The 27,087-nt window shown below is 48.5% G+C and overlaps 1 protein-coding gene across 2 annotated transcripts in view; it reads right to left on the minus strand.

Moving 5' to 3' along the window:
- Positions 1–76: 76 nt before the first annotated feature.
- Positions 77–27,087, minus strand: part of CACNG2 (calcium voltage-gated channel auxiliary subunit gamma 2) — a 124,891-nt gene continuing 97,880 nt past the window's right edge. For both annotated transcript variants that reach the window (XM_086401351.1, XM_086401350.1), the window contains 3 exons: positions 23,802–23,885; positions 5,439–5,579; positions 77–4,103 (listed from right to left, as the gene is read on the minus strand). In XM_086401351.1, coding sequence (XP_086257477.1) covers positions 3,568–4,103; positions 5,439–5,579; positions 23,802–23,885 — 761 coding nt within the window. In that variant the 3' untranslated portion in view covers positions 77–3,567. The remainder of the gene's footprint in view (positions 4,104–5,438; positions 5,580–23,801; positions 23,886–27,087) is intronic.

Raw genomic sequence — 27,087 nt, forward strand, 5'->3', positions numbered from 1 at the left:
GCTTTAGAATGATCTTAAATGGGATGCTAGGAGCTGGGAAAGCAATGAAAGAAATCCACTGACATGAGGACCAAGCTATAAAAAAAAATCTTTATTTCATGTACCAGGATTTTTTTTTTCTTTTTTCAGTTTTCAGCTTTTTAAAATTTTTTTCTGTTAACAGTCTGAAAAAAAAAAGGACCCACCAAGAAAATAAAATGGAGGTTGGTTTCTTGAACTGGTTTGAGCTGGACATGAGCAATTGTCCACCCTGGCAAGTGGCGCCTTCACGGTCCTGAACCCAGCTCCTTCCCTCCAGGCCCCCTAGCCCTTTCACCCTATACCTGCATGGCCTTCTTCAAGGGGACCCAGGCCCCAGGCCTCATGGCCCAGGAAAAAGTGCTGATTGCCATCCCAGACACTCTGCCAGGACTCAGAGAACTGGGGTCAAGTTTCCTCTTTGGACAGTGCCCACTTGTTGTTTTCTTGGGGCTTCTCCCTTATCTCTCCTACTTGATCCTTTCAGGTTTGGAATCTGGGGGGGCAGTGGGCAAGGCTGAGGTGGGAAGGGAGCGATTATGACTTCTGCTCAGACTGAGAAATACTGGGTGGCCCCCACCCCTGGCTTTGGCTGCCATGACTCTGTCCTGGAGCCCCCGTGGCCTCCAGGGAACTTCCAGGTTGGCGGGCAGATATTCTGTCTTGTGGCTCAGGCTGGGTTTAGGGTTCCAGCTGCTACTGATCTGAGAAAAGAGCTTTCCTTCCCCAGACAAAGGATGGGAAGGGCAGCTGGGAGTGGGCAAGCCCCTGAAGCTTTTCCAGCCATTCCCCCAACCCCCCAGAGCTCAACTTAAGAGAAGGCCAGGCCAATGTCCAGAAAGAGACGAACCAAGCCATGCTGATGGGGGCAGGAGGGGCCCCTGCCTTCAGCACAGTAACTGGCAGGCTGGGCTGAAATTCAAGCTTGGGAAAGCGATTGGTTTTCTTTCCTTCTGAATGGGCCTTGCTGCTCTGGGGAGAAAGGGGAGCAACATGGGACACCCTCAAACTTTAGTCTGTAGTCTAAGGTTAGCTTTGGGGTTGTTCCTCACGCTGGGACCAACTGTGTAAAGCTCTGCTCTCCATCTCTCAGCCTTCACCTGTCCCAGCAAACCTCAGGGGAAACTCCTTTCCCCTGACCCCCAAACACTATGGGGGAAGCCTGGTGGCTGATCTTCCTCCAAGGAAGTCCCCTCTGCTCTCTGTGACCGGGTTATGGAAGTCAAGAAAGGGGACACAAAACAAAGAGTGGCTTTGGGGCCCTCTGGGACCTTTCCCTCTCTGTCTGAACGGCAGAATACATTTGCTCACGTGTGTATTTTTGCTTTGACATTGGATGTAGGGGCAGGGGGTTGGGAGCACAGTGAGGAGGCATATGGTGCGTGTGTGTGTGTGTGTGTGTGTGTGTGGCTGAGCATCTGAGTGGCTGACTGATGATTTGGGAATGTCTGGGGGCTGGATGGCAGCCATTCTGGTCATCCCTTGGCATCCTCCTCTGGGCAGGTGGCAGATCTTAAGAGTCATGGACACCAAGCATGAGAATGTGCCTTCAGAGCTCATCTGGGCCAATCCACATGTTTATACAGGGAGAAACTGAGGCCCAGGGAAGCCTCAAAGCCGGGGATTCCAGAATCCAGAGCGGGATTCCAGACTAGTGCCCTTTCCATGCATGCAAACTGTGTGAGTGTGTATTGTGTGTGTGTGTGCATGTGGTGTGGTGAAAGGGTGTGCATGAACAAAAAGGCCAGTATGGAGCTGTGTCATCAATGGCTTTGGAGGGCATGAGCCAGTCTTCTCTGAATCCTGCTACTGGCTGGGGAACTGGATGGAAGGGTTTGGACTGAGTGTGTGTCCCCATGAGTGATTCCACTGCTGGGCTTCGAGGACTGTGAGAGTGTGTGTGTGTGAGTGTGGGAATGGGTGTGCTATCTCCCTTGTGTGGAGCAGATTCTCAATGATGGTTCTCTCTCTTTCATATGAGCAGCACTTTCTCGGAGGAAGGAAAGACATCTTTTGTCACAGCCCCTGTGGCTCCCTGGGGCCTCTCCCTTTCCCCTCCTGCTTGAAGCCCAGCTCTCATCTCTCACAACAGCTTGTTGGTTTTTTAAAATGGATTTGTATGTTTGTTTTCTGTTTTCTCTTTACAAGTTCCCTGCTAAATTTTAAGTCCCCCACCCCACCCCATTTTTTTTTGTTTGTTTTCACAGTTTAAAGCTGGAAAAGAATTAAAAGAAAAATACTATCTGATTTTCTTGCAAGTAAATCCACTTATTATATATTTACATTTATTTATAGTCTGTGGTTTTTTTATTAAAAAAAAATCACCACTTGTTTTTCCTTTTTCTTTTGTAAAAAGAAACCTTTTTGCAGTGTCATTGTTGGACCCGCTGGGCCCTGAGGGGGCTTCAGCGAGTCCAAGGACCCCCAAAGGGTCAGTGAGCCCCCTTCCCAAGAGGTTGGGGGCCGATGAGTCTGGGGGTCCGCCATCGCCCCAGGGTCATCGCATGGCCCTGAGGTGAGGGGTGAGGAGGGAGAGACGCTTTATATCCCCCCGGGGGGTGGGCATCTCCTGCCCACAAGGACAGGAGCTTGGGGTGGTGACCCCAAGAGGCTCACCCTGAGGATTCCGGGGTTTTCCGGGCATCTCAGCAAGCCACTAGCAGCCATCCCCTCTCCTTCCCTTCCCTCAAGGCCTAGGAAGTCATCACAGTGGGTTAAGGACCATAAGGACTGGGAACCCCAGGGCTGGGCAAGCCCCAGATGCACCCCCCTCCAGGCACCTTTCGGACAGGAGGGACCAAGGACTCTTGGGTCACCTGGAGGCCTACAATTGCCCCATCAATGCTGGGTGGAGCCGGCTCGCAAGCCACCGAGCTTGCCCAGCGTTCCTGGGGCACCCATCCTGAGGCTCCAGGGACCTGGCAGTGACCAAGAGGCTAACCTGGCCCCGGGGCCCCTGAGTCTCCACCTCCCCCACTCTCCCAGGGAGGCGGAGCCCGCTTGGGGTTAAAGGGAACAGAAAAGTAACTCTCCCTGCGTTAAAAAAAAAAAAAAGTAACATAAACCCCTGATAAATGCAAAGAACGTTTCCCTTCCTTTCTGCTCCTTCTCATTTTTTTTTTTTTGCTTTAATATTATCTTGGTTCCCTTGTATGTTTTCATTTAAATTAGTTTTTATTAAATGTTAAAATAATGGTACATGGGAAATCATGCATTTTCATTTAGATTTATTTTCTATTTTTAATTTTTATCCTCTCGCTTTTTTTTAAAGTTTGTTTTTCCTTCCCTCGTTTATATTTTTGCACATTTATTGTTTTGCCTTTGTTCCTCTTATATGTTGTTCTTTTTTTTTTTTAATTTACTTGTTATGTTTTTCTCTTTTTTTGTTGTTTTTTTGTTTTTGTTTTTTTGCTTGCCTTTTGAAAGGTTTGTCCCCCCTGGTATGGTTTGGTGTCCCCGCCCCCCACCCTCCCTTCACCCCCCGGCCCATCCCGCGGGCCGCGCCCCTCCTCCCGGCTCTGGGCGGCGCCGGCGAGGCCCCCGTGGGCTTCATACAGGGGTGGTCCTGCGGTTGGCTGTGTTGGAGTGGAGAGAGTCTTTGTTCTCCTTCTGGATACAGTTGTGAACTTGGAGGAAGCTGTTATCCCTGTCGGAGTTGTAGGTGGCGGTGGGCGTGGTAGCGGCCTTCAGGGGGTCCCTGCTGAGGGTGTACATGGAGATCTCCGTGGACGGCAAGGTGTTGAAGCCCTTGATGCCCACGGGGGAGGCGTCCCTGGAGTGTGAGGGCTCGGTGGAGCGCGAGCTGGAGCGGCTGCGGCGCTGGTAGCGGTAGCGGTAACTGGGGATGCGGGTGATGGCGGAGGCCTGGAGGTAGTCCGTGGCGCGGGCTGTGGCCCGCAGCTGTTTGTGCCGGTCGATAAACATGTGCACGGCCAGCACCCCGACCATCTCGGCGATGATGAAGGACAGGGCCCCGAAGTAGAAGGACCAGCCGTAGGAGTAACTATTCTTTTTGGAGTCGCTCTTGGAGGGGTCTCCGGCATTGGCAGATATGTACACTATAATGCCAATGATGTTACTCAGACCTGCGGGCGGGATGGGTGTGGAGAGGAGGCAGGGTGGAGGGGAAAGCAGAAATAATGATGGTTAGTATCCAAGGAGGATGCCAGGCCCTGGGCAGGATGGCGGTGGGCGGACACCTGGATGTGCTTTCCCTGGCCCAGCCGTTTTTGTGGAGAATGGATGGGCTGATATAGGGGGAAGTTGCAAGCATCACCTTACTATCCTATCATTCTGTTTGGAGAGAGCCAGAAAGGGAAGAGCTAACAGAATCACAGATACGGGAAGAAGGGAGAGAACAACCGGGCATTCTACAATATACTGAGTAATAATAATATTAGTTATTGAGCATTTACTACCTGCTTTCACAGCTGAGTGCTTTGCAAAGGGTTTGCAGATGAGAAAACAGATTGCAGAGAGGTTAAGTAAGTTGCTTAAGGCTGCATTGGGATTTGAAGCTGCTGTAGCAGGGGGTTAGGGCTTCCCTGGTGGCTCAGTTTTAAAGAATCTGCCTGCCAATGCCTGCCACTGCAGTTCAATCCCTGGGTCAGGAAGATCCCCTGGAGAAGGAAATGGCAACCCATTCCAGTATTCTTGCCTGGACCTGATGGGCTACAGTCCATAGGGTATGAAAGAGTCGGACACAACTTAGAGTCTAAATAAGAACCACAGGCAAGGGGTTAAGTCTGGTTCCTGGAGCCAGACTGCCTATATGCAAAGCCTTTGGCAAGGTAACCATCATCTGAGTTTCCATATCTGTGAAGTGGATATAATAATAGTGCTTGCTTCTTTTAGGTTGGGGGAAGATTAATACACATGAATACGTATGAGTTACTACTACATGTGAGTTAATACACATGAAAGCTGTTAAGAGTCTGCATGTGGTAAGTGCTGCTTAAACGTTAGTTGTCGTTATTAAATGGCTTATGCTACAACCCATGTTCTTCTTCTGGCATCTGAACCCAGTGTGACTTGTCACGTAGTTGTGCTGAGAAATGGGGTTTTGAATGCCTGCCTGCTCCCACCTGGGTAGGACAGGGAGGGAAGAGGGTGATGAGGATAGACCCAGCATTGGGAGTGGGGCCTTCTCTCAGGAGGTGGGGGAAAGGTGAGTCACTGGGCTAAAGGTCAGGTGTGGGGGCAATCCCGGTGGACTCAGTGGAGGGCTCAGGCCTGGCTATGGCGTGGGAGCCCAGCACAGCCTGCCTTCTGTGCGACTTGGCCTGTTGGAAGGTCCAGAAATCCCTCTCCTCTCTCCCCTCCTTTCTCTGCCAGGCCCCTCCAGTCACCAGGCCCCGCAACCTCAGCCTCCTCCCTGCTGGTGGGCCTGGCCTCGGGCCGCCTGGCGCAGCAGCTCTTACCTGCAGACACGAAGAAGATGCCGGCACTCAGGATGATGTTGTGTCGAGTCTTATAGAACTCGCTGGCTGCGATGCAGAGTCCACCCATGAAGAGCAGAATCACACTCAGGATCGGGAAGATGCTCGAGGCCCTCACAGCCCCTGGAGAACACAGTGGGTGGGGAGAGAGAATGCCATGGCTGTGAGATGAGAGGTGGTGTGTCAGAGGGAGGAGAGGGAGGAGCTCACAGGAGTGGGGGCTGGGTGAGTTTTATGGACACAGGACCAGAGTGGAGGTTGCTTAGCAATACTAGGGAGGGAGAGAGAGGGAGCATGCCACTGCTCAATTCACAGGGGCTCCCCACTTCTTCAAGGATCAAACCCCAGCACTTCATGAGACTCACATGGCCCTGTGAGACTTGGTCTCTCCCCAGCCCCACCTTCCCTTCTGTCCAGCCACAACAAACTTCCCATGACATATTATTGCACGTTTCTGACTTTTGCCTTACTGAGCTTTCTTCCTAGAATGTCTTTCTTGCTCTTTTTCACTCAGCCAACTTCTATTCATCCATCAAAGCCCAGCTCAAAGTCCCCTCCTCCATGATGCCTTTCCTGATTTCTTTAGGCAAACTTATTAGCTTTCTCCTCGGCACTTTGGGGCACTTGGGGCACAGAGAAAGGCAGTGTGTCATAGTGGTCAGAGCTGGGTGGTTGGACTCTGGCTTTAGCATTTATTAGCTGTAAAAGTTTGGGTAAGTCCTCTCATCTCTTCATGCCTCAATTTCCTTACCTGTAAAATGGGTGTGGTGATAGTTCTTGCCTCTTAACATTATTGTGAGGACTAAATGAGTTAATTCTGATAATGTACTTAAGATAGGTCTCTGAAACCATATAGTAAACACTTGCTCAGATAGTTATTATAGTAAATAGTTGTTTATATATATGCATCCACCATAGGTCATGGGATCCCATGAGAGACAGGATTGTAGTTGTTTTTTTAGTTCTCTCTCTTCATTCATTCTGTCCTCAATACCTAATTCAAAGCCAGAGATACAGAAAGCCCCCTATACAAGCTCGCCTTGTGAATCAATGTGGAGAGGTGGTCCGGAAAGAGGAAGAAACTGACACATTGCAAAGAAAACAGAAGAGAATAAAAGCAAAAGCAAATTTAAAAAACCTCTCAAGACAAGAAGGAAGGATGAACAAACAGGCAGGAGAAGAAAAGAATATTTTTATGAATATTTTACCCCAGCATGGAGGAGGATGAGAGAGAGGCACAGATGGCTGGGGCAGGGGAGGGAAGGTGGTTGGAGGTATATGAGGGGGACTGTGTCTGAAAGATGCCCCAGAGGTGTGGAGTCTTTGGCAGTGTGTCTGGAAACTAAAATATTTGTTTTCTATCCAGATTCAAATGGCAGAGAGTGACCTCAGGATCTCCAACTCCATGTCCCGGCCAGTGTGGACCAGGCAGGAGGCAGAGGTATCTGGTGGCTATTATAAGGAAAACAATGTCTTCCTGATACATTGGGGTGGCTTGAATGGCAACCTAGGAAGTTAAGTCCTTTTAGACTGAGAACCCTTTAGCTCGGTCCAGAGGGTGGTTGGGGTGTATGCTTTGGAGGGGAAGTGCCTGCCCTACTGGCCCATCCCTGTTCCTTCTGGTGGCAGCATGACCACAAAGGATCTGTGAAGAAGAGAATTTTTCTATATAGAACTTTAGGAATTTTTCTAAGGAAGAGTTTTAGGCCATTTACTGTGACATGTGATATAAAACCCTTCTTTCCCTGGTGGATCTTCAGTCTACATGCTCATGATGCTATTGAATGAATGGATTATTTTGGGGGGACTTGAAGAAGGGTGGAGTTCTGTATTGCAAGCTGGAGGCACCTGAGCTGCTCATTTTGAAGCAGGGGCAAGAGGGTGAGGGGCAGCTGGGTTACTCTGCAATCCAGTAGCCCTCTCCCCCGGCGGGCAAGGACTGGGCTACCTCCTCTCCAAACCTGAGTGGACGCTTTCTTCCTGCAGGTCTTTTCTGAGATGATATCTCTATCCCCAATTGGATTGACACATCCCACCCCCACCATACAGGAATGCATGGCCAGATGCGCCCATTCACAGCTAATTGGAGGCCCATCTCCATAAGTACATGAGGATGGCGAGAGTATATCGAAGACCCAGCTCACAAGAGGTAGGATGGATTAAACAACCACACCGCGTTGCGTCTAACATACATGGTACAATTTAATCCTCATAATACCTCTGCAGGGTGTATTTTTTGCCCCAATTTATAGATGAGAAAACTGAATTTCAGAGAAGTGATGTAGCTTGCTCAAAACCACCCAGTTAGTAAGTCAGGATTCAAGCCCAGATCAGTCCAACTTTTGGATACCCTGGACTCTTCCTCTGGGGTTTTTAAAGAGCCCAGGAAGCACCCTGCAGGGTTCAGAGATCTGGGTTCTGGTCCCAGCTCTGCCCCTCCTTGCTGTGTGGCTGAGGCAGGTACCTTGCCCCCTCTGGTTTCTCCATGTTTAACATGGGTGTGGACCATTAGATGATTTCTAATGCTTTTCCTTATCTGTGTGGATATGATTTCTGACCAGCTGGAAATGGGGACGACAGTATAAAGAAAGATAGAGAGGTTGGGGTGACTTCCAAGGGGCAGTAGCGGCTGCTCAGATGAGCAGGATCGAGGAAGATCTCTGGCCTTCTCTCTGCAAGGAAGCAGGCTCTTCCTGCCCGCAGTGTGCTGCATTTGGCAGGCTAGGTCTGCATCCTCAGAGCTCATGCCTCACGGCAGCCCTGGGCCTGACGTTTCCGGTTCAGCCAGTCTGCTGTGGGAGCCTGGATGCCCCAACTCCATTTTTCTGCCAGCAGAGAGAGCACCAGCTGTGAAGGGAGATGAGATGCTGTGTGTGTCTGCATGCACGTGTGTGTGCGCGTGTGTGTATGTGTGTGTGAACTGGGTTAGGGGAGTGGGCCGGCTGGAAGGAGACGTTTGCTATGTTGCAGCCAATGTGGAGAAAACAGGACCACTTCACAAGGTAACAAAAAAGCAAGCAGGCAACAAACAGAAGCCTCTTTACTCCAGCAGAGCCAGCTCAGACACCAGCCTCCCTTGGAAGAGGCCTCTTTACGCAGAAAAAAGGTGATGGGGCAGCTGGGAAACAGTACCAGCCTAGGAAGGCTGAAGTCCTCAAGACATAGATCCAGGCTGGTAGAAAGCTGGTTTCGAGCTGGCAGGGACCCCCACACTGAAACAGTCTTCTGAAGGAGGTCATTCTGGCTGGGCAATGTCACAGAGGGATTTTGAAGTTAGCACACCTAAGTTCAGAGCCTGGCTTTGCCACTTAATAACTGTGATCTTGGGCAAGGGTCTTTACCTCTCTAGAGCCTCAGTTTCCTTGTCCTGTAAATGGGAAGAGTCATAATAATCTCCTGTTCATAGGAGTGTTGTAAGGCCTTGCTGCTCAAATGGCAGTCGAGTACCAGCAGTGAGGGCATCATGAGAGGAGCTTAGCAGAAATGCAGATTCTCAGGCCCCACCCCATCTAGTTAAACTGTACTGAATTAGAGTCTGCATTTTGGATAAACAACAGGGTCTTACTGTAGAGCACAGGGATCTATATCTGATACCCTGTGACAAACCATAATGGAAAAGAATATGGGGAATTCTCTAGTTCTCGAGAGGTTAAGACTCAAGTGCTCTCACTGCCAGTGCCCAGGTTTGATCCCTGGTTGTCAGACTAAGATCCCGTAAGATGTACAGCATGGCCAAAAAAGAGAAAAGGACATGAAAAAGCATATATATATATAACTGAGTCACTTTGCTGTACAGAAATTAACAGTGTTGTAAATAAACTATACTTCAATAAAAATACATAAGAAAAGAATCCACATTTTAACAATATCTTTGTAACAAGACTAGTATGTGCCTGAATGTTTGAGACGTGCTATTGCAAGAACTAAATTGGATAATAACTGTTTTGTTTCTGATACTGGGAGGGCAGTAAAGGATAGTGATTTTTGTTATTTTTAATGTCCTTTTTCTTTCATGCCAGACACAGTTTCCTTATGAATTATCCTGACTTCCTACTAACCTGTTACGGTATTAATAGTAATAGCATTACTCAGTTCAGTTCAGTCACTCGGTCGTGTCTGACTCTTTGCGACCCCATGGACTGCAGCATGCCAGGCCTCCCTGTCCATCACCAACTCACGGAGTCCACCCAAACCCATGTCCATCAAGTCGGTGATGCCATCCAACCATCTCATCCTCTGTCGTCCCCTTCTCCTCCTGCCCTCAATCTTTCCCAGCATCAGGGTCTTTTCAAATGAGTCAGCTCTTTGCACCAGGTGGCCAAAATATTGGAGTTTCAGCTTCAATGTCAGTCCTTCCAATGAACACCCAGGACTGATCTCTTTTAGGATGGACTGGTTGGATTTCCTTGCAGTCCAAGGGACTCACGAGTCTTCTCTAACACCACAGTTCAAAAGCATCAATTCTTCGGCGCTCAGCTTTCTTTATAGTCAAACTCTTACATCCATACATGACCACTGGAAAAACCATAGCCTTGACTAGACTGACCTTTGTTGGCAAAGTAATGTCTCTGCTTTTTAATATGCTCTCTAGGTTGGTCATAACTTTACTTCCAAGGACTAAGCGTCTTTTAATTTCATGGCTGCAATCACCATCTGCAGCAATCTTGGAGTCCAGAAAAATAAAGTCAGCCACTGTTTCCACTGTTTCCCCATCTATTTCCCATGAAGTGATGGGACTGGATGCTATGATCTTAGTTTTCTGAATGTTGAGCTTTAAGCCAACTTTTTCACTCTCTTCTTTCACTTTCATCAAGAGGCTCTTTAGTTCTTCACTTTCTGCCATAAGGGTGGTGTCATCTGCATATCTGAGGTTATTGATATTTCTCCCGGCAATCTTGATTCCAGCTTGTGCTTCTTCCAGCCCAGCGTTTCTCATGATGTACTCTGCATATAAGTTAGATAAGCAGGGTGACAATATACAGCCTTGACGTCCTCCTTTTCCTATTTGGAACCAGTCTGTTGTTCCATGTCCAGTTTTAACTGTTGCTTCCTGACCTGAATACAGGTTTCTCAAGATGCAGGTCAGGTGGCCTGGTATTCCCATCTCTTTCAGCATTTTCCACGGTTTATTGTGGTCCACACAGTCAAAGGCTTTGGCATAGTCAATAAAGCAGAAACAGATGTTTTTGTGGAACTCTCTTGCTTTTCCAATGATCCAGTATATGTTGGCAATTTGATCTCTGGTTCTTCTGCCTTTTCTAAAACCAGCTTGAACATCTGGAAGTTCATGGTTCACGTACTGTTGAAGCCTGGCTTGGAGAATTTTAAGCATTACTTTACTAGCGTGTGAGATGAGTGCAATTGTGCACTGTGGCTGCAATGGCGCACGAGCGTGGGGGCTGTGAAGGTGCACGAGCATGACTGAGAGGCGCTACCCCAGGCCCGAGGTCAGGGGTGGTGGCCGAGAGGAGCTGACCACATCAAAGGTAAGGAGCAGAGGCTGTGGTTTGCTGGAGCAGCCGTGAAGAGAGACCCCATGTCCAAGGTAAGAGAAACCCAAGTAAGATGGTAGGCACTGAGAGAGGGGATCAGAGGGCAGACAGACTGAAACTACAATCACAGACAACTAGCCAATCTGATCACACAGACCACAGCCTTGTCTAACTCAATGAAACTAAGCCATGCCATGTGGGGCCACCCAAGATGGCTGGGTCGTGGTGGAGAGGTCTGACAGAATGTGGTCCACTGGAGAAGGGAATGGCAAACCACTTCAGTATTCTTGCCTTGAGAACTCCATGAACAGTATGAAAAGGCAAAAAGATAGGACACTGAAAGATGAACTCCTCAGGTTGGTAGGTACCCAATATGCTACTGGAGATCAGTGGAGAAATAACTCCAGAAAGAATGAAGGGATGGAGCCAAAGCAAAAACAACACCCAGTTGTGAATAGGACTAGTGATGGAAACAGAGTCTGATGCTGTAAAGAGCAATATTGCAGAGGAACCTGGAATGTCAGGTCCATGAATCAAGGCAAACTGGAAGTGGTCAAACAGGAGATGACAAGAGTGAACATCGACATTCTAGGAGTCAGTGAACTAAGATGGACTGGAATGGGTGAATTTAACTCAGATGACCATTATATCTAGTACTGTGGGCAGGAATCCCTTAGAAGAAATGGAGTGGTCATCATAGTCAACAAGAGTCTGAAATGCAGTACTTGGATGCAACCTCAAAAACTACAATGATCTCTGTTCGTTTCCAAGGCAAACCATTCAACATCATGGTAATCCAAGTCTATGCTCTGACCAGTAATGCTGAAGAAGCTGAAGTTGTACAGTTCTATGAATATCTACAAGACCTTCTAGAACTAACACCCAAAAAAGATGTCCTTTTCATTATACGGGACTGGAATGCAAAAGTAGGAAGTCAAGAAACACCTCGAGTAACAGGCAAATTTGGCTTTGGAATACAGAATGAAGCAGGGCAAAGGCTAATAGAGTTCTGCCAAGAGAACACACTGGTCATAGCAAACACCCTCTTCCAACAACACAAGAGAAGACTCTACACATGGACATCACCAGATGGTCAACATCAAATTCGCATTGATTATATTCTTTGTAGCCAAAGATGGAGAAGCTCTATACAGTCAACAAAAACAAGACCGGGAGCTGACTGTGGCTCAGATCATGAACTCCTTATTGCAAAATTCAGACCAAAATTGAAGAAAGTGGAGAAAACCACTAGACCATTCAGGTATGACCTAAATCAAATCCCTTATGACTATACAGTGGAAGTGAGAAATAGATTTAAGGGACTAGATCTGATAGACAGAGTGCGTGATGTACTATGGATGGAAGTATGTGACACTGTACAGGAGACAGGAATCAAGACCATCCCCAAGAAAAACAAATGCAAAAAAGGAAAATGGCTGTCTGAGGAGGCCTTACAAATAGCTGTGAAAAGAAGAGAAGCAAAAAGCAAAGGAGAAAAGGAAAGATAAGCATCTAAATGCAATATTGTAAAGTAATTAACCTCCAATTAAAATAAATAAATTTATATTAAAAAATGTAATCCAGAAAAGAAACCAAAGAAGAATAAAATTTTTATTACTTTAATTTTTCTAATATGAAACATAAATGTTCTCTGAGATTAAAAAAAAAAAAGAAAGATATAAGCATCTGAATGCAGAGTTCCAAAGAATAGCCAGGAGAGATAGAGCCTTCCTCAGCGATCAATGCAAAGAAATAGAGGAAAACAATAGAATGGGAAAGACTAGAGATCTCTTCAAGAAAATTAGAGATACCAAGGGAACAATTTATGCAAAGATGGGCTCAATAAAGGACAGAAATGGTAGGGACCTAACAGAAGCAGAAGATATTAAGAAGAGGTGGAAGAATACACAGAACTGTACAAAAAAGGTCTTCATGACCCAGATAATCACAATGGTGTGATCACTCACCTAGAGACAGACATCCTGGAATGTGAAGTCAAGTGGGCCTTAGAAAGCATCACTATGAACAAAGCTAGTGGAGGTGATAGAATTCCAGTTGAGCTATTTCAAATCCTAAAAGATGATGCTGTGAAAGTGCTGCACTCAGTTTGCCAGCAAATTTGGAAAACTCAGCAGTGGCCACAGGACTGGAAAAGGTCAGTTTTCATTCCAGTCCCAAAGAAAGGCAATGCCAAAGAATAGCATTACTATTAATACTAAAACTTATCATGAGGATAAGAGAATATCTTATTTATTCAATGCACAGGTATTTATTGATCTACAAGTAAGAGTATGAAACTGCACAACACCATTTCTGGGTTTCTTCCTACATGCCAGGCCCCACTAAGTACTTCCCATGGGTGAACCCACTTAAACCTTCTACCAACCCCATGACAGTATGAGTCTTGGTTGCATATTACAAATAATCTCCAGGAATTGGCAACATATTTCGGTAAAGGGACACATAGTCAAGGTTTCTGGCTTTGCAGCCATAAGGTCCCTGCTGCAACTACTCAACTCTGCCCTTGTAGCATGAGAATAGCCATCAGCAATGAGTGTGGATGTGTTCCAATAAAACTTTATTTAGAAAAATGGTGGGCCAGATTTGGTCTGCCTATTACAATTTGGCCCACATAGTGCCCTGTACTAGGGAAAAGCTGTGTGGTCCAGAGTGGAGGGATGTTTTTCTTTTGACTATGTGGCCGTCACCATGCTTGGTTCCAGGCTGAGCATAGAAGGTTTATGGGTGCAAAATCAGGCCTGGTCCATGCCTTCATTGAGTTTAAGTTCTCATGAAGGACATATGGCACAGATGAACATGTAATTAACAATTAGGATGAAGTGCTATGCCAGAAAATTACCCATATGGCACCATGAAGGCAAGTGGTAGGCTAACGTACTGCAAGGAGATCAAACCAGTCAGTCCTCAAGGAAATCAGCCCTTCATTGGAAGGGCTGATGCTGAAGCCGAAACTCCAATACTTTGACCACCTGATATGAAGAACTGACTCCTTGGAAAAGACCCTGATGCTGGGAAAGATTGAAGGCAGGAGGAGAAGGGGACAACAGAGGATGAGATGGTTGGATGGCATCACTGACTCAATGGACAAGAGTTTGAGCAAGCTCTGGGCATTGGTGATGGACAGGGAAGCCTGGCATGCTGCAGTCCATGGGGTTGCAGAGAGTCGGACACGACTGAGCTGAACTGAGTGTCATCTGTAGATGGCTGATGCTGACTGAAGGATCAGTGTGTGCTGGGGACACACACACTGAGGATCTGTGTGAACCCTTAGTTCTCATTTACAACTCCATAATTACTCCCATCACACACAGACTAAAACTGAGGCACAGAGAGATTAAGCCTTTTGTTCAAGCCCACTCAGGGAGGAAATGGAGGAGCTGGGTTTGTGAACCTAGGGAGTCTGACTCTAGGCTGTGCACCAAACCACTGCACCCCGGCTCTCAGAGCATCCTCATGGCTCACATGGGCATTGGAGAGGGCTTTCCTGAGATTGATGGACAAGGGGAAGCTAAGTGGGCAGAATAGAGGCAGGGCGTTTTAGGGAGAGGATGCAACATGAGCAAGGGCTGGAAGACGCATGGCTCGTCTGGGAACTTGAAGGGGCTGGTCACAGAGACCTAGAGCGGGGCCTTGGGGAGCTCTAAGGGAGTTGAAGCAACCGGGCCCAGGCCACCCGGGGACTCACAGGTAGCCTTTAAAGGTCTTAAAGCTAGCAGGGCCATCACAATCTGATTTGGATTTTAATTAAAAATATTTTTTTTGGCTACACCCAGGGCATGTGGGATCCTACTTCCCCAACCAGAGATCGAACCTGTGCCCCCAGCATTGGGAGCACAGAGTCTTAATCATTGGACCACTAGGGAAGTCCTGATTTGCATTTTCAGAAGCAAATGAATTAGGAAGGGGTCCAGGGTTGCTATAGGGCATCAGGAGGAGGACTGTTTCTCACCGCATAAGTGATAGTGGTGCTTGGACCAGGGCAGATGCAAAGAGTCTAGCAGGGGAGGGTGCATTTGAGGGGTGTTTAGGAGGTGAAGTAAAGCTTGGTGATGAATGGATATGTGTGGAGAAGAGGGTGGCGTTAAGGATAACTTCTGGGTCTCGAGTTTGCTGGCTGGTTAGATAAAACCACTTATGGGGCTTGGAGAGGATCAAGGGGTAAGGAGGGAAATCAAGGTTTGTTTGGGACACATGAAGGCTGAGGTGCTCTCGGGACATGCATGGGGAGCATGGAGCGGGGAGATGGATGTGTAAGACTGGGGCACAGAGGCGCAGTGTAGGCTGAAGCTGTAAATGGGGAGTCAGACTCCGAGGTGAGCACAGCAGAGCTTGAGCATGGAAGAGTAGGGGGTTCACCTTGAGGCTTGGGGAGCCCCAGTATTTAATGACTGGCTTGGGAAGACCTTGGGCCAATCTCTTGGTGTTGCTGAGGCCTCCACTTCCTTGTCTGTAAAATGGGACTGAAAACTGGAAATCTGTCTACCTTATAGGGTGCCTGCTAAGTCACTTCAGTAATGTCCGACTCTGTGTGACCCTATGGACTGTAGCCCACCAGGCTCCGTCTATGGAATTTTCCAGGCAAGAATACTGGGTGGGTTGCCATTTCCTCTTTCAGGGGATCTTCCCAACCCAGGGATCGAACCCTCCTCTCTTACATCTCCTGCAGTGGCAGATGGGTTCTTTACCACTAGCACCACCTGGGAAGCCCCACCTTACAGGGTGACAGTAATTAAATCGGAAGAAGACTGTGGAAGCTTTTGAAAATACAGAGCCTTAGGTAAACTAGGAACAGTGTATTATTGTTTTCTATGCTAGTGATGAAAATGAAGAGTGTCATAAGCACCCAGAAGGGAATATCATCTAGCCTTTGGGAGCAGGTAGGCTCAGCCATAAATCCCTCACTCACCCTTTCTTTGGCCACGTTCTGTAGACAGATCATCTCCAATCTAGTGCCCTGTGAGCCTGGCACCCATGGTGTCCTGTGGTGGGCACAGCTGGAGGACAAGTAGATGGCTGCACTCGGGGATCCTGCTTCCACACTCAGTCTGGCAGAGGAGGAGGGGAGTGGTGTGTAGGGTGGAGGGAGGTGGGCAGACCTCTGCCTAGTGCCCACTCTTTGCCTGGCTTGTCCTGAGGCCTGATTGTGGGTTTTCCCTTCTCTGGGTCTCAGGTCTGGCTCTGATTAGGTGGGACCAGATGACTTGTAAGGTTTCATCCATCCCTGGTGGTCCTGTGCCCCGCAGACCTCCATCAGAGACCATTCAGCCAGGCTGGCCAGGTGCTGGTCATGCCTTTCATCAAAATAGTCATCATGATCAGGTATAGGGGAAGCCGGGGCTCCTTATTTTCTTGGCATGGTGTTAAACTCTTTATGCCTGTTATTCCCTTTGGAATTTGATGTGTTCTAACAGGACACAGATGTGCTGGGTTGGGTGGAGCTTCTGGGCTCTGGGGCATCTCTCGCCATCTCCTCCTGCATGCTGTGCTGGATGAGGAGCCAGTGACTGTGAAAGGGGATGAGCTGCTGTAAATGCAGGTGAGAGTGAGTGTGAGAGAGTGAGTGTGTGAGAAAGAGTGACAGGAGAGAGGAGGAGAGGAGGGAAGAGGCAGGGGGAGGGAGGGATGGAGGGAAAGCCACTCAGAGCGGTGGTTAGGAGCGTGGGCTCCTGATGTGGGCTGCTTGGGGTCCCATCCTGCACTCCCCTGGTCTCCCACTGGCGGTGTGGCCTCTCTGTCTCAGTTTTCTCATCTGTGTAATGGAGACACCAACGGTACCTACTTCTTAGGGTTGTTGTGAGATGAATGAGGGTAACGTATGGTGTGTCAGGCCAAGTGTTCCATGAAAATTTGCTCTATCTACTGACATAGGAAAGGAATTTCAGACCCCAGCGAGCTTCCTCTGGGAGGGCCACCTGTGCAGGTGGTGGAGGCTTTCTGACTTTCTGTGGTCTCTGGGGTCGGTGATTGGCTCAGGAGAGATGGCCTGAGCGCATCCCATGTTGCCCCCACCCCACGAGGCTCAGTGGCCTCCTCTGCTGCAGGACACACCCAGCTCCCAGGGCCACAATAAGGGGCAATGAGTCAACGCGTCTGAAGAAATGAGAACCATGTCTGGTACCCACAAGCCCCAGGAAATGTTAGTTCTTACATGGCAGAGAGTATTATTGCTGTTTCTCACGGGCCTGGGGTTACCTAGACTGATGTTTATTAAAGTACAGGTCGTGAAGTCAGTGTGGTGAGGGTGGCATTGGGTACTTTAATAAATGAACCAGGACAGAACAGAAGCTATCCCCATGGGCGGAGGGTGCGAGGCAGAGGTGCTGATCATGAAGCATTCGCTCTGGCTGCCTGGATGTGAGTTAGTAGGGGCTCTAACTTAGATATTCCTGACTGCAGGATGTGGTCACCCCACCGCAGTGACCTCTGAAAGGGACGTCCCTCATGACAATTTTGCTGAAAAGGGCTGCAGTTCCCGGGCAGTGGACAGGAACATGTGGCCTGGATAACCAGGGAGGCAGGTGGTGTCCCAGGGCTCCCAGGTGGTTCAGATGGTAAAGAATCTGCCTGCAATGCAGGAGACCCAGGTTCGATCCCTGGGTCAGGAAGATCCCCTGGAGGAGGAAATGGCAACCCACTCCAGTATTCTTGCCTGGAGAATCCCATGGACAGAGGAGTCTGGCAGGCTGCTACAGTCCATGGGGAGGCAAAAGAGTCACTTCACAGCTGAAGTGACTTAGCAGGCACCCTTTATGGTAGACGGTGTTCTGATTTTCAGTCCCATTTTACAGACAAGAAAGTGGAGAATCCCATGGACAAAGGAGACTGGCAGGCTATAGTCGATGGGGTCACAAAGAGTCAGACATGACTGAGTGACTGAACACACAGGTCGTGTCCCAGGAATTGTACTGGGCTGGGGCTGGTCACTGTCCCTCTCTGGGCCTCAGTGTCTTCCTCTTCTGTAAAATGGGAGAGTGGGGTTGGTGACCCTCACAGCATGTCTACTTTCAGCATTTCTGGAGATGGAAGGCTGTCTCCCCGAACTTCGAAGCTCTAGGGGGCAAGGAGGGGCAGTGCACTTCCCTCAGCACTCCCCTGGGGTAGCTGGGGAGCCCAAACAAAGCACCGCCCTAACCCTTGTCTCATGGTATCCTCAGAATTGCCCCTCACCCTCACCTGGACTGGTATACATTGAGGTTCAGAGAAGGTGAGTATCTGGTCCAAGGTCACAGAGCAGAGCTCACCTTAAATTCAGGCCCTTTCATTCCAAGTCCCAAGCTCAGGCCTTGACACCTGGTATCCCCCACAACGACGTGCCCCCCACCCCCCACCCCCTGGTCCTCAGGGCCTGCTGGGACTGGCAGAGGGAGATGGAGAAGGGGGAACAGGGGAGAGCATGGGCTTTTCTGAGGCTGGGATGGGTGGCTTTGGCTCGGCTGGAGCCCCTCCAGCCTCATTCTGGGAAGAGGAGGAATGTGCTAGGCGGCTCTAGGGAGAGTGGTTCCTTGTATATTCATTCAGCAAATCTCTCCCGGGCCTGACTGAGGGCAGGCCCTGCACTGGGCGGGGTGGGTGGGAGCAAACTCTATTTGCAGCTACTCCCTTCAGTGTCCTCAAGCTGTTTCAGCATCCAGTGGGAAAGAAGACTGTAACAGAGTGGTCACCTTCCTGCGACCCAGCCTCCTCCACATCCCCAGCCTCAGAGGAGGGCTGCACTGTCCACCATCTCCCAGACGGGACACCTAGATGTCACCTGAGTCTTCTCTCTCTCACCTCCCCACTCCACCCCGATGCAGGATGCCAGTAATTCCTGCTGGCTCCAGAACTAGTCCCCCTTCTCATCCACCTCCCTCACCTCCTCCCTGATCCAAGCCCCATGTATTTCAGGCCTAGGTCATGGCTGTCATTTCTTACTGGTCTCCCTGTTCCTGCTGAGACCCCGGAGTCAGTTCTCCAGGAGAAGCGGAACAGTGCCATTAGCCTGGACCTCAGTCCTTTCTGCTCAGAACCTTTTCACGGTCTCATCTCAGAGTGAAGCTGAGGCCCCCAAGCCCTAGTCTGGCTTCCCATCCACAGCTCACACCCTCAGCCTCATTGTGTGGCCACCTCCCATCTCCTGGACACAACACACACACACTCACACTCACACACACACACCATGAAGAGACCCATGTGCACACAAGCAGACCCACGCATACACACAGGCACTTATATTCAAACTGACAGATGCTCAGATGCACAGACACGAAGGCATCAAAAGACACAGCACACAGCACACACTCATGCCCCTGGGCACAGGACAGACACGTGGACACACCAACACACAGTAAGAGTCACAGGAAGTCACACCTGGTCACCACCACCTCTTCTTCACCAGCTTGAGGTAGGCAGCTTTGGCAAGAAGAGAGAGGGCTAATATTTTAAGGACAACTGGACTATATGATGATCTACTTTTATCTAGTTTGTTTCACTTTTTCTATTTCATATTCAGTGCTCCCATTTCATTTAGTTTGTGTTTTCCAATTTCTCCATCTCTTCTGTTTTTTTTTTGATGTTCTTTCTCAAGCCTTTATCAAGCATAGTAGAAAAACTTTTGTATACATATATAAAAAAATATATATATATTTTAGAAAATATATGAATTTTTGCCTAACTAAAAAATTTATGACATTTTGATTCTACTTGTTTGACTTATGTGTGAATAGAATGCTAGATTTCTAATTAAAAAATAGATATGTAACAAACAAAAAAGGTTTACTGTATAGTACAGGGAACTATAGTTGATATCTTATAATAACCTATAATGGAAAATAATTTCAAAAATAATATATGTGTATATGTATAACTGAATCACTTTGTTGTGCACCTGAACTAGACTTCAATAAAATATATATATATATATTTAAAAAAGAAGAAGAGAGAGGGCTAAGGAGGTGCCACACAGCAGACCCAGCTGACAGCCCCATGGAGCTGCTTGGAAAAAACAGACTGGTTACCATGACTTTGTGGGTAAGTTAGTGATAGGTGGGCAAGGCCTATATTAGCCGCACCTTTGTGGGGCCCAGAAGTCCAATGACTCGGGATGATGACTGGGACCAGTTAAGTCTGTCCCTCCTTGGACTCTGTGGCTGTGGAGAAGCTGGGGATCCCGTTGAATACCCACGGAGACTGGGCAGTAAAAGCATTCATTCATTCACTCATTCATTTGTCCCATCAGATATTAATTTGGTGCTTTCCTTCTGCCCCGTCCTTCAAGTGGTGTTGAACTTGCCTGAAGCTTGGTCTGCTGGCTTGAAAACAAGTGAGTCCCACCTTTTCTGCCAGTCCAGGAGATGAGCTCTGTGCCCCTGGCCAGTCATGCCCTCCTGGCATCCTCCGCCTCCCTCTCTGCTCCAGATCCTCCATCCAACTGGTGGATCAAGGATGGCAGGGGTTACCCAGGCCACCTCACCGGCCACCCATCCTCAGCTCCTTCCCTGGGGCTCCTCCTCTGCCTGGCCTCCGAACCCTGGGGCTCAGATCCTGACCTCTTCTTTCTCTGCACCACTTTCTTGGTGCTGTCATCAAGTCTCATGGTGCTAAATATCGTCCCCATTCTGACCTCTCTCAGAGTCCTGACTCCGGCCAGGTCCCACCCTGTGAGTCTCAGACTCCATGTCACCTCCCCAGGGAGTCCGTGGGCCTCTTTTACTTATTGTGGCCGATACTGAGCATCCATCCTTCCCCATCCCAACCTGCCCCCTCCATGGGCACAAACCTTGGAGTCATCCTTTATCCTTTCCTGTCCCTGGAAATCCACATGCAACCTTTCAGAAGATCCTATATGCAGACCCTTGGGAATATTTTGAGGCTCTGACCCCTTCCCACCTCCTTCACTGCCACCACCTGCGTTCAAGCTGCTGTCATCTCTTGTCTAGATGATTGATCATAACAGGCTCCTTGTTTTTTGCTTGTTTTCTCCATCAGGGTGTAACTTTCATGAAGGCGCTAACTTTCTTTATTTTGTCCACACTGAGTCCCCATACCATCAACAGTGCCCTATACATAGTGATAGTGAATATCTCCTGAGCGAATGAATGAATGGATGAATGCTTCTAGAGTCCAAGGCTCTGCATTGGTGCCACCTTCTCTAGGGAACACTTTGGAATGATGGCCTCCAGTCTGGGTTAGGCACCAGGCTTCCTCAGCACCCCAGATCACCTTCTTTCCCTGCTTGAGGCATCTAGGTTAGGTTCTTGGGCCTGTCAACCCACGTAGTAGATGAGCTGAAGGTTTAACAGACCAGAAGGGGGCGGGGGGGGCGGGGTAAGTTGACTCAGGCCCCACCCACCCAAATGCAGCCCCGCCCATCTCCCTGGACCAAAAGCCCATCTTCAGGAGAAGCTCCGCCCACCTTCCTGGGCACCAGCTCTGCCCACCACACTAGGGCAGGCAATCTTTCTAGAAGAATGACTTCTGTCTTCTAGTTTCTCTAGCCAGTCAGGTTAGAGGTTGACAGAGAATGATGGGAATTCACATCTTCCAGCTTTAAATAATTACTTTTGTTGTCTAACCCCAGACTAGCATATTACAGATCAGAGGTCAACAAACTGCCAAATGAGGCCTGTTGCCTATTTTTGCAAGTGAAGTTAAGTTGCACGGGAGCAAACACAGCCATGCTCAGTTGCTTCCGGGTTTGCTTTTGTGCTACAAGGTCAAGGTTGAGTAGTTGAGACAGAAACTTTATGGCCCACAAAGCTTGGAATGTCTCTTTTCAGAAAAGGTTTGCCAATTTGTTATAGATGCTTAAAAAATATTTTTGGATTAAGTCAACTCAAGTCAGACTCCCAGAAACCTGCGCTGCTAATTTGCATTCAAGTCTTCTGTCTAGAGACACCAAAATGAACCAAACACTAAACAATTCTTTCTTTAAAATTCGGGAAATGAAGGTATAGAGTAGGTAGGAATTGCTGCTGAAGAATCCTGTCTTTCCTTTCAAAATAGTGTTTATTGGGCACCTTCTATCTTCCAGGAACTGTTCTTGGTAGAATAATGAATGAGACAAGGGTCCTGCCCCAACACTGGGCATCTGACTGATAAAGTATCGCCCCCTCACTGGGCTCAGCCAGTGTGGCTTTGTGCGCAGACCCCCACGTGGCTCCCCTTTCCATCTTCTCTCTTGGGGGCGTCTCTGCAGGCCCCTGCCTCCCAAGTCCTGCTGTTTCTCTGAGGGTCCACCTACTAGGCTGTGCTCTGCCTGCAGCCACGGACGGTGCCTCATTCATTCCTCTTGAACTCTCCAGCACTCAGTGCAGACTCTGACATACAGAAGGTGCTCAATTTGTTTCTATGCCCTCGCCAGGCTCCTTTGAGAGCCCTAGACCAGGTAATAGGGGTTTCCCTGGTGGCTCAGATGGTAAAGAATCTGCCTGCAATGAGAGAGACCCAGATTCAATCCCCGGGTTGGGAAGACCCCTGGAGGAGGGCATGGCAACCCACTCCAGTATTCTTGCCTGGAGAATCCCGTGGACACAGGAGCCTGGTGGGCTATGGTTGATGGAGTGGTTGATGGGGTCGAAAAGAATCGGCCAAGACTGAGCAACTGACACTTTCACTTTCAGACCTCATAATGCGGAGGAAGAACAAACGATCCTTCAGGAATTCCATCTGAGAGCAGTGTCGTGCAGGAATTCATAAAGGGAAAGGACGAGCCTAGTAAGATATTGCCCCTTCTCCTTTAAAAAGAGACCTATGAGTGATCTGATGTCCCCTTCCTTTTTCTTGCTGCCTGGCTGGCTTCATGTTCCACGGGCTTTGAAATGAAACCCAGATTTCAGGCTGACCTGAGAGTTGGGTTTGACGCGAGGAGTAATTATTGAAAGTGACAGGGGTGATCCATATAATAAAATGCTTCCTACATTTTTCATAGAAATGATCCAATACTAACCACTGCTGTGGGGGATGGGAGGGAGGCTTTGGCTGGGGAAGGGCACTTGGGAGCAGAGCGGGTGGGGGCGGGGGCAGGGAGGGGTGCTCCTGGGAGGAGAGCAAACTGCTTTCAGAAGTGCTGTCTGAGAGCTTCGTACAGAGCTTTCAGCTACTTCTGCTGGGGTGGCTTTGTGGTCCCATGCATTAAGGACCCTCAGCCTCTCTTCTGGAAATCCTTTTCTCCTGGAACATTTTACCTTGTTAGTTTTCGCTGCTTCTTGAGAGATTTTCTTTGGGTCTCAAAATGCTTTCTCTTGATACTATGTCTCAGGTGGATTTAAGATCACAGCTATTACATCAGGATTTAACTTTGACTTGATTTGTGGGGAAAGAAAAAAAAAAATCTCATTGTTTCAGTAGAAGTTCCAGTCTGGCACTGCCTGGTGAGTCTCCTCATTGGATTGTTCAAGAAATATCTACGGAGTACTTTCTATGTGCCGGGCACTGGGCTGGGAATATAATGATGAATGAGATAGGTAGAGTTCTATCAGAGTTCTAGTGGAATTGGCAACACTGTCAGGGAGCTGGTTGCTCAAACAGACATGGACCCAACAGCATGATAAAGATGCTAGGCTCTGGGAACCCCTTCAGGGGCATAGAGGACTTCTTGGAGGAGGTGTTGTTTCACCGGAAACCTGGAAAATGTGTAGGATCTTGCCAACAAAGAGGGGAGGAAGGGCGTTGCGGGTAGAGGGAAATAGCACACCTGAAGGTTTGGCCATGGAAAGGGGGGAAGACAGAAGGCTCAGCTTTTTCCTGCCCTCTGCAGTGACAGAGACCTCTAGATAGTTCTGGCCTTTGGCGCTTAAAGGATGGAAGGGCAAGACCCATCACCAGGAGAGAGATAAAAAAAATTGCATCCACTCACGGAGGAAATATTCTGCTGTGTCAGCTTCATAATCTGCATCCTCTGGGAAGTGATCGATTTGCTTGCAGAGACCTTTGAAGTTCCCTGGAAAACAAGGGAAGAAAGTGCTTGTGAGACATCCAAATCTCCAGGGACTCAGTGCCCACTGGCCTCTTCCTGACTTCTTGTTCTTCTGAAGCTGGCTCAGTCCTCTTCCTCACTTCCCCCCTCCCCCCTCAAGGAAGGTATCGCTTTGTCTGTTTGGACATCTGCCCAGTGAATCAAAACACACACACCCGCGGTGCTGCAGAGAGGATCTAAGGCTTAAGACTTCAAAACCCAGCCTTCCATCTCTGCATCGAGGCTTCTGAGGATTAGCTGAGGCTTGGCGGGCGGTGGAGGTTTGAATCTGGGCTGGGGACTGCCACGGAGGAGACTGGTGAATACCAGCGTGCCTGCCTCTGTGCCCCAGCTCGGCTGGGAGTCACCTCGTGTTTTACATGCGAGAAAGTTGATTGCTTTCCAAAGAGGGCAGACCCCAGACCGAGGCTGACAAACATTCCCACAGCCCTTTAGATGAGTTTGCAAAGCATTTTCCCATCTGCAATTGCATGGAATTCACTATATGGAGCCTATGAAAGTTCTGCAATACTCCTAGGGTTGAACACCCCACCCAGGCCTGGGTCACTGGCCAGACTTGTGGAGTATGACTCAACCTGTGAGAGGAGTAATAGCATCTTCATTTTATAAATGAAGAAACTGAGGCTCAGGGAGACTGGATACAAGTGTGCTTATATAACTATTTTAGGTATTTCAAGCTAATACAGTATATAGGTAATTCTGTACTACATATTACAGAGAAGATGGTTGATCCTTACCCTACAAACCTCCCTTAACTGTCTCTGTGCCAATTCAAATAACTGAATAAGTCCTCATGGCCAGGAAATGATGGAATCTGGGCTCAAACAAAGACCTTTTGGTTTTAAAACTTTCCTTGGTGATTGCTGAGAAGGTGAGAGCCAGCTCAGATGAGAACCCCTAGCCCAGTGTCTAGCAGATCCCCAGCAGTGATCCCTAAATGAATGAGTGAACTACTGAATGCGATCTTCATAAACACTTATGTGGAGAATAGAATTTACAAGCATGGCTGCTTCATGACAACAGAGACTTTTGTCTGTTTCATTCACCATTATGTCCCGAGCACCAGCACAGGCACGATGGATGTTGCCTGACTTTCTCTGAATGACTGGACACTCGAAACTGTGCAGGGAGATACAGCGACAGTGGGTGAGAGGCAGGTTCTGCAGCTGGCCTGCCTGGGTTTCGTTCAGCCTCACAGAGATGCCTCAGCTTCCTCATCAGAAAGCAGAGATCATAGCGATTCTTCCTTTGTCGATTGTTGTGGGGATGACATGAGCTAACACGTCTAAAGCGCTCAGAGCAGTGCCCGGCACATTAGTAAATGTGCTGAGGGTATTGAGTGAGAGAGAAATGAACCTTGCTACATTTAGCCCCTGACATTCAGGATTTTCCTGTGATAGAAGATAATGCCACTTAATTAATACAGTCCTTAATATGTGTGAACAATTTATTTTCTTGTAAGATCCTGAGCCTTGTAGCCCATAAAGTAGGTTTTATTATGCACCATAGGTATTATTTAGGAATATTAAGTCATTATTACACATATACACAGCCGGATATATCATACAGCTGGATATACAGAATGTGCTCAGTTGCTCAGTCATGTCTGACTCTTTGCAACCCCACGGACTGCAGCCCATCAGGCTCCTCTGTCCACAGGGATTCTCCAGGCAAGAACACTGGAGTGGGTTGCCATGCCTCCTCCAGGGGGTTTTCCCAACCCAGAGATCAAACCCAGGTCTCCTGCATTGTGGGCGGTACAGGTATGCTTACATAATTGTGTTTCTAGCTATTATAATATGTATAGGTAACACTGGGGATCCTAGGTGGTGCTAGTGGTAAAGAACCCGCCTGCCAAGGCAGGAGACAAAGGAGACATGGGTTCAATCCCTGGGTCAGGAAGATCCCCTAGAGGAGGGCATGACAACCCACTCCAACATTCTTGCCTGGAGCATCCCATGGACAGAGGATTGTGGCGGGCTACAATAGGATTGCAGAGTTGGACATGACTGACGCGACTTAGCATGCATGCATAGGTAGTTCTGTACTACATATAACAGAGAAGATGGTTGATCCTTACTTTACAACCCTCACCTCCCCTTAACTGTATCTCTGCCAAATTCACTTCCTTTCCCAACTTCTGCAAGAAGAGAGATTCCCCAGAGCATATGAGGACTCCAGGTAGACAGAATTTGGCTCAGAATGCTCCCAGTGGGGCAGGTATCTTCTCTGTGTGTGCTGGACCATGTCTTGTCTTGCTTAGCACCCTCCCCACCCCATACCTTGCTGTCTCCCCCTCCTCTGTGGTCATGAACATGTGCCCACCCTGCTCTCAGCATCTTGATGCATTAACCAGAGGCTTCCCCTACCTCTACTGACTTATCCCCCATCCAACCACAGTCTCTTTTTTCCTGAGAAGAGTCTTCATTTCTGCTTCTAAGAGGATAACATTTACCTCCCCATTGGTAAAATTACAAATCAGTGTGTTTGAAAACCACTTTGCAAAGCACTTTCCTTTTATCTCAATTCAGTCTGACAAGTATTTCGTCAGCACCAACTTGGTGCCAGGCATCTTTATAAGGAATCTGTGCAGGAGGTGAGGCGCTGAGAATGGTACTGAAGTGCCCCATGGCTCCTGACAAATTGGGGACTGTACTCAACCCCCAACCACAGGTGGTGCCTCCACGTCTCTCTTTTAAGGGCCCCACCCTTCAGGCTTGGACCTCTAGTGCAGCTGCTCCCCACACACCCTGGCCCCAGCCCCTGCCTCCATCATCTTTGGACCACTGGATCCCAGCACAGGGCCTTGCACAAGAGAAGGGCTCCAGAGATGTTTGTAGAGAGGCTGTGTCAAAGTATCAACAGCCCAGACCTCTCCTGTGAGGTCCAGACCTGGGGATCCAACTGCCTATTTGATGTCTCTTGGTGGATGTTTTAAAAGCATTGTACACTCAGCAGGTCCAAACCGGAACTCATGATCTATCCCTCAAGCCTGGTCTTCTGGAGGCAACAATTAGGTCAGCCAAGGCCTCTCTGTTGCTGCCTCATGCAAGCCTGAGCCCAGCCATCATTGCCAACATTTCTGCCTCTTCCCTGCAGGCTCCATCCATCACGACATCCTGTCTGTATTGGCTCTCAGAATCTTTCAAACCCATCGATTTTTTTT

The sequence above is a fragment of the Bos grunniens genome, chromosome 5, assembly GCF_055505025.1.
Source record: "Bos grunniens cultivar Pamir isolate PY7600 chromosome 5, Bosgru_T2T1.0, whole genome shotgun sequence".
Lineage (NCBI taxonomy): Eukaryota > Metazoa > Chordata > Mammalia > Artiodactyla > Bovidae > Bos > Bos grunniens.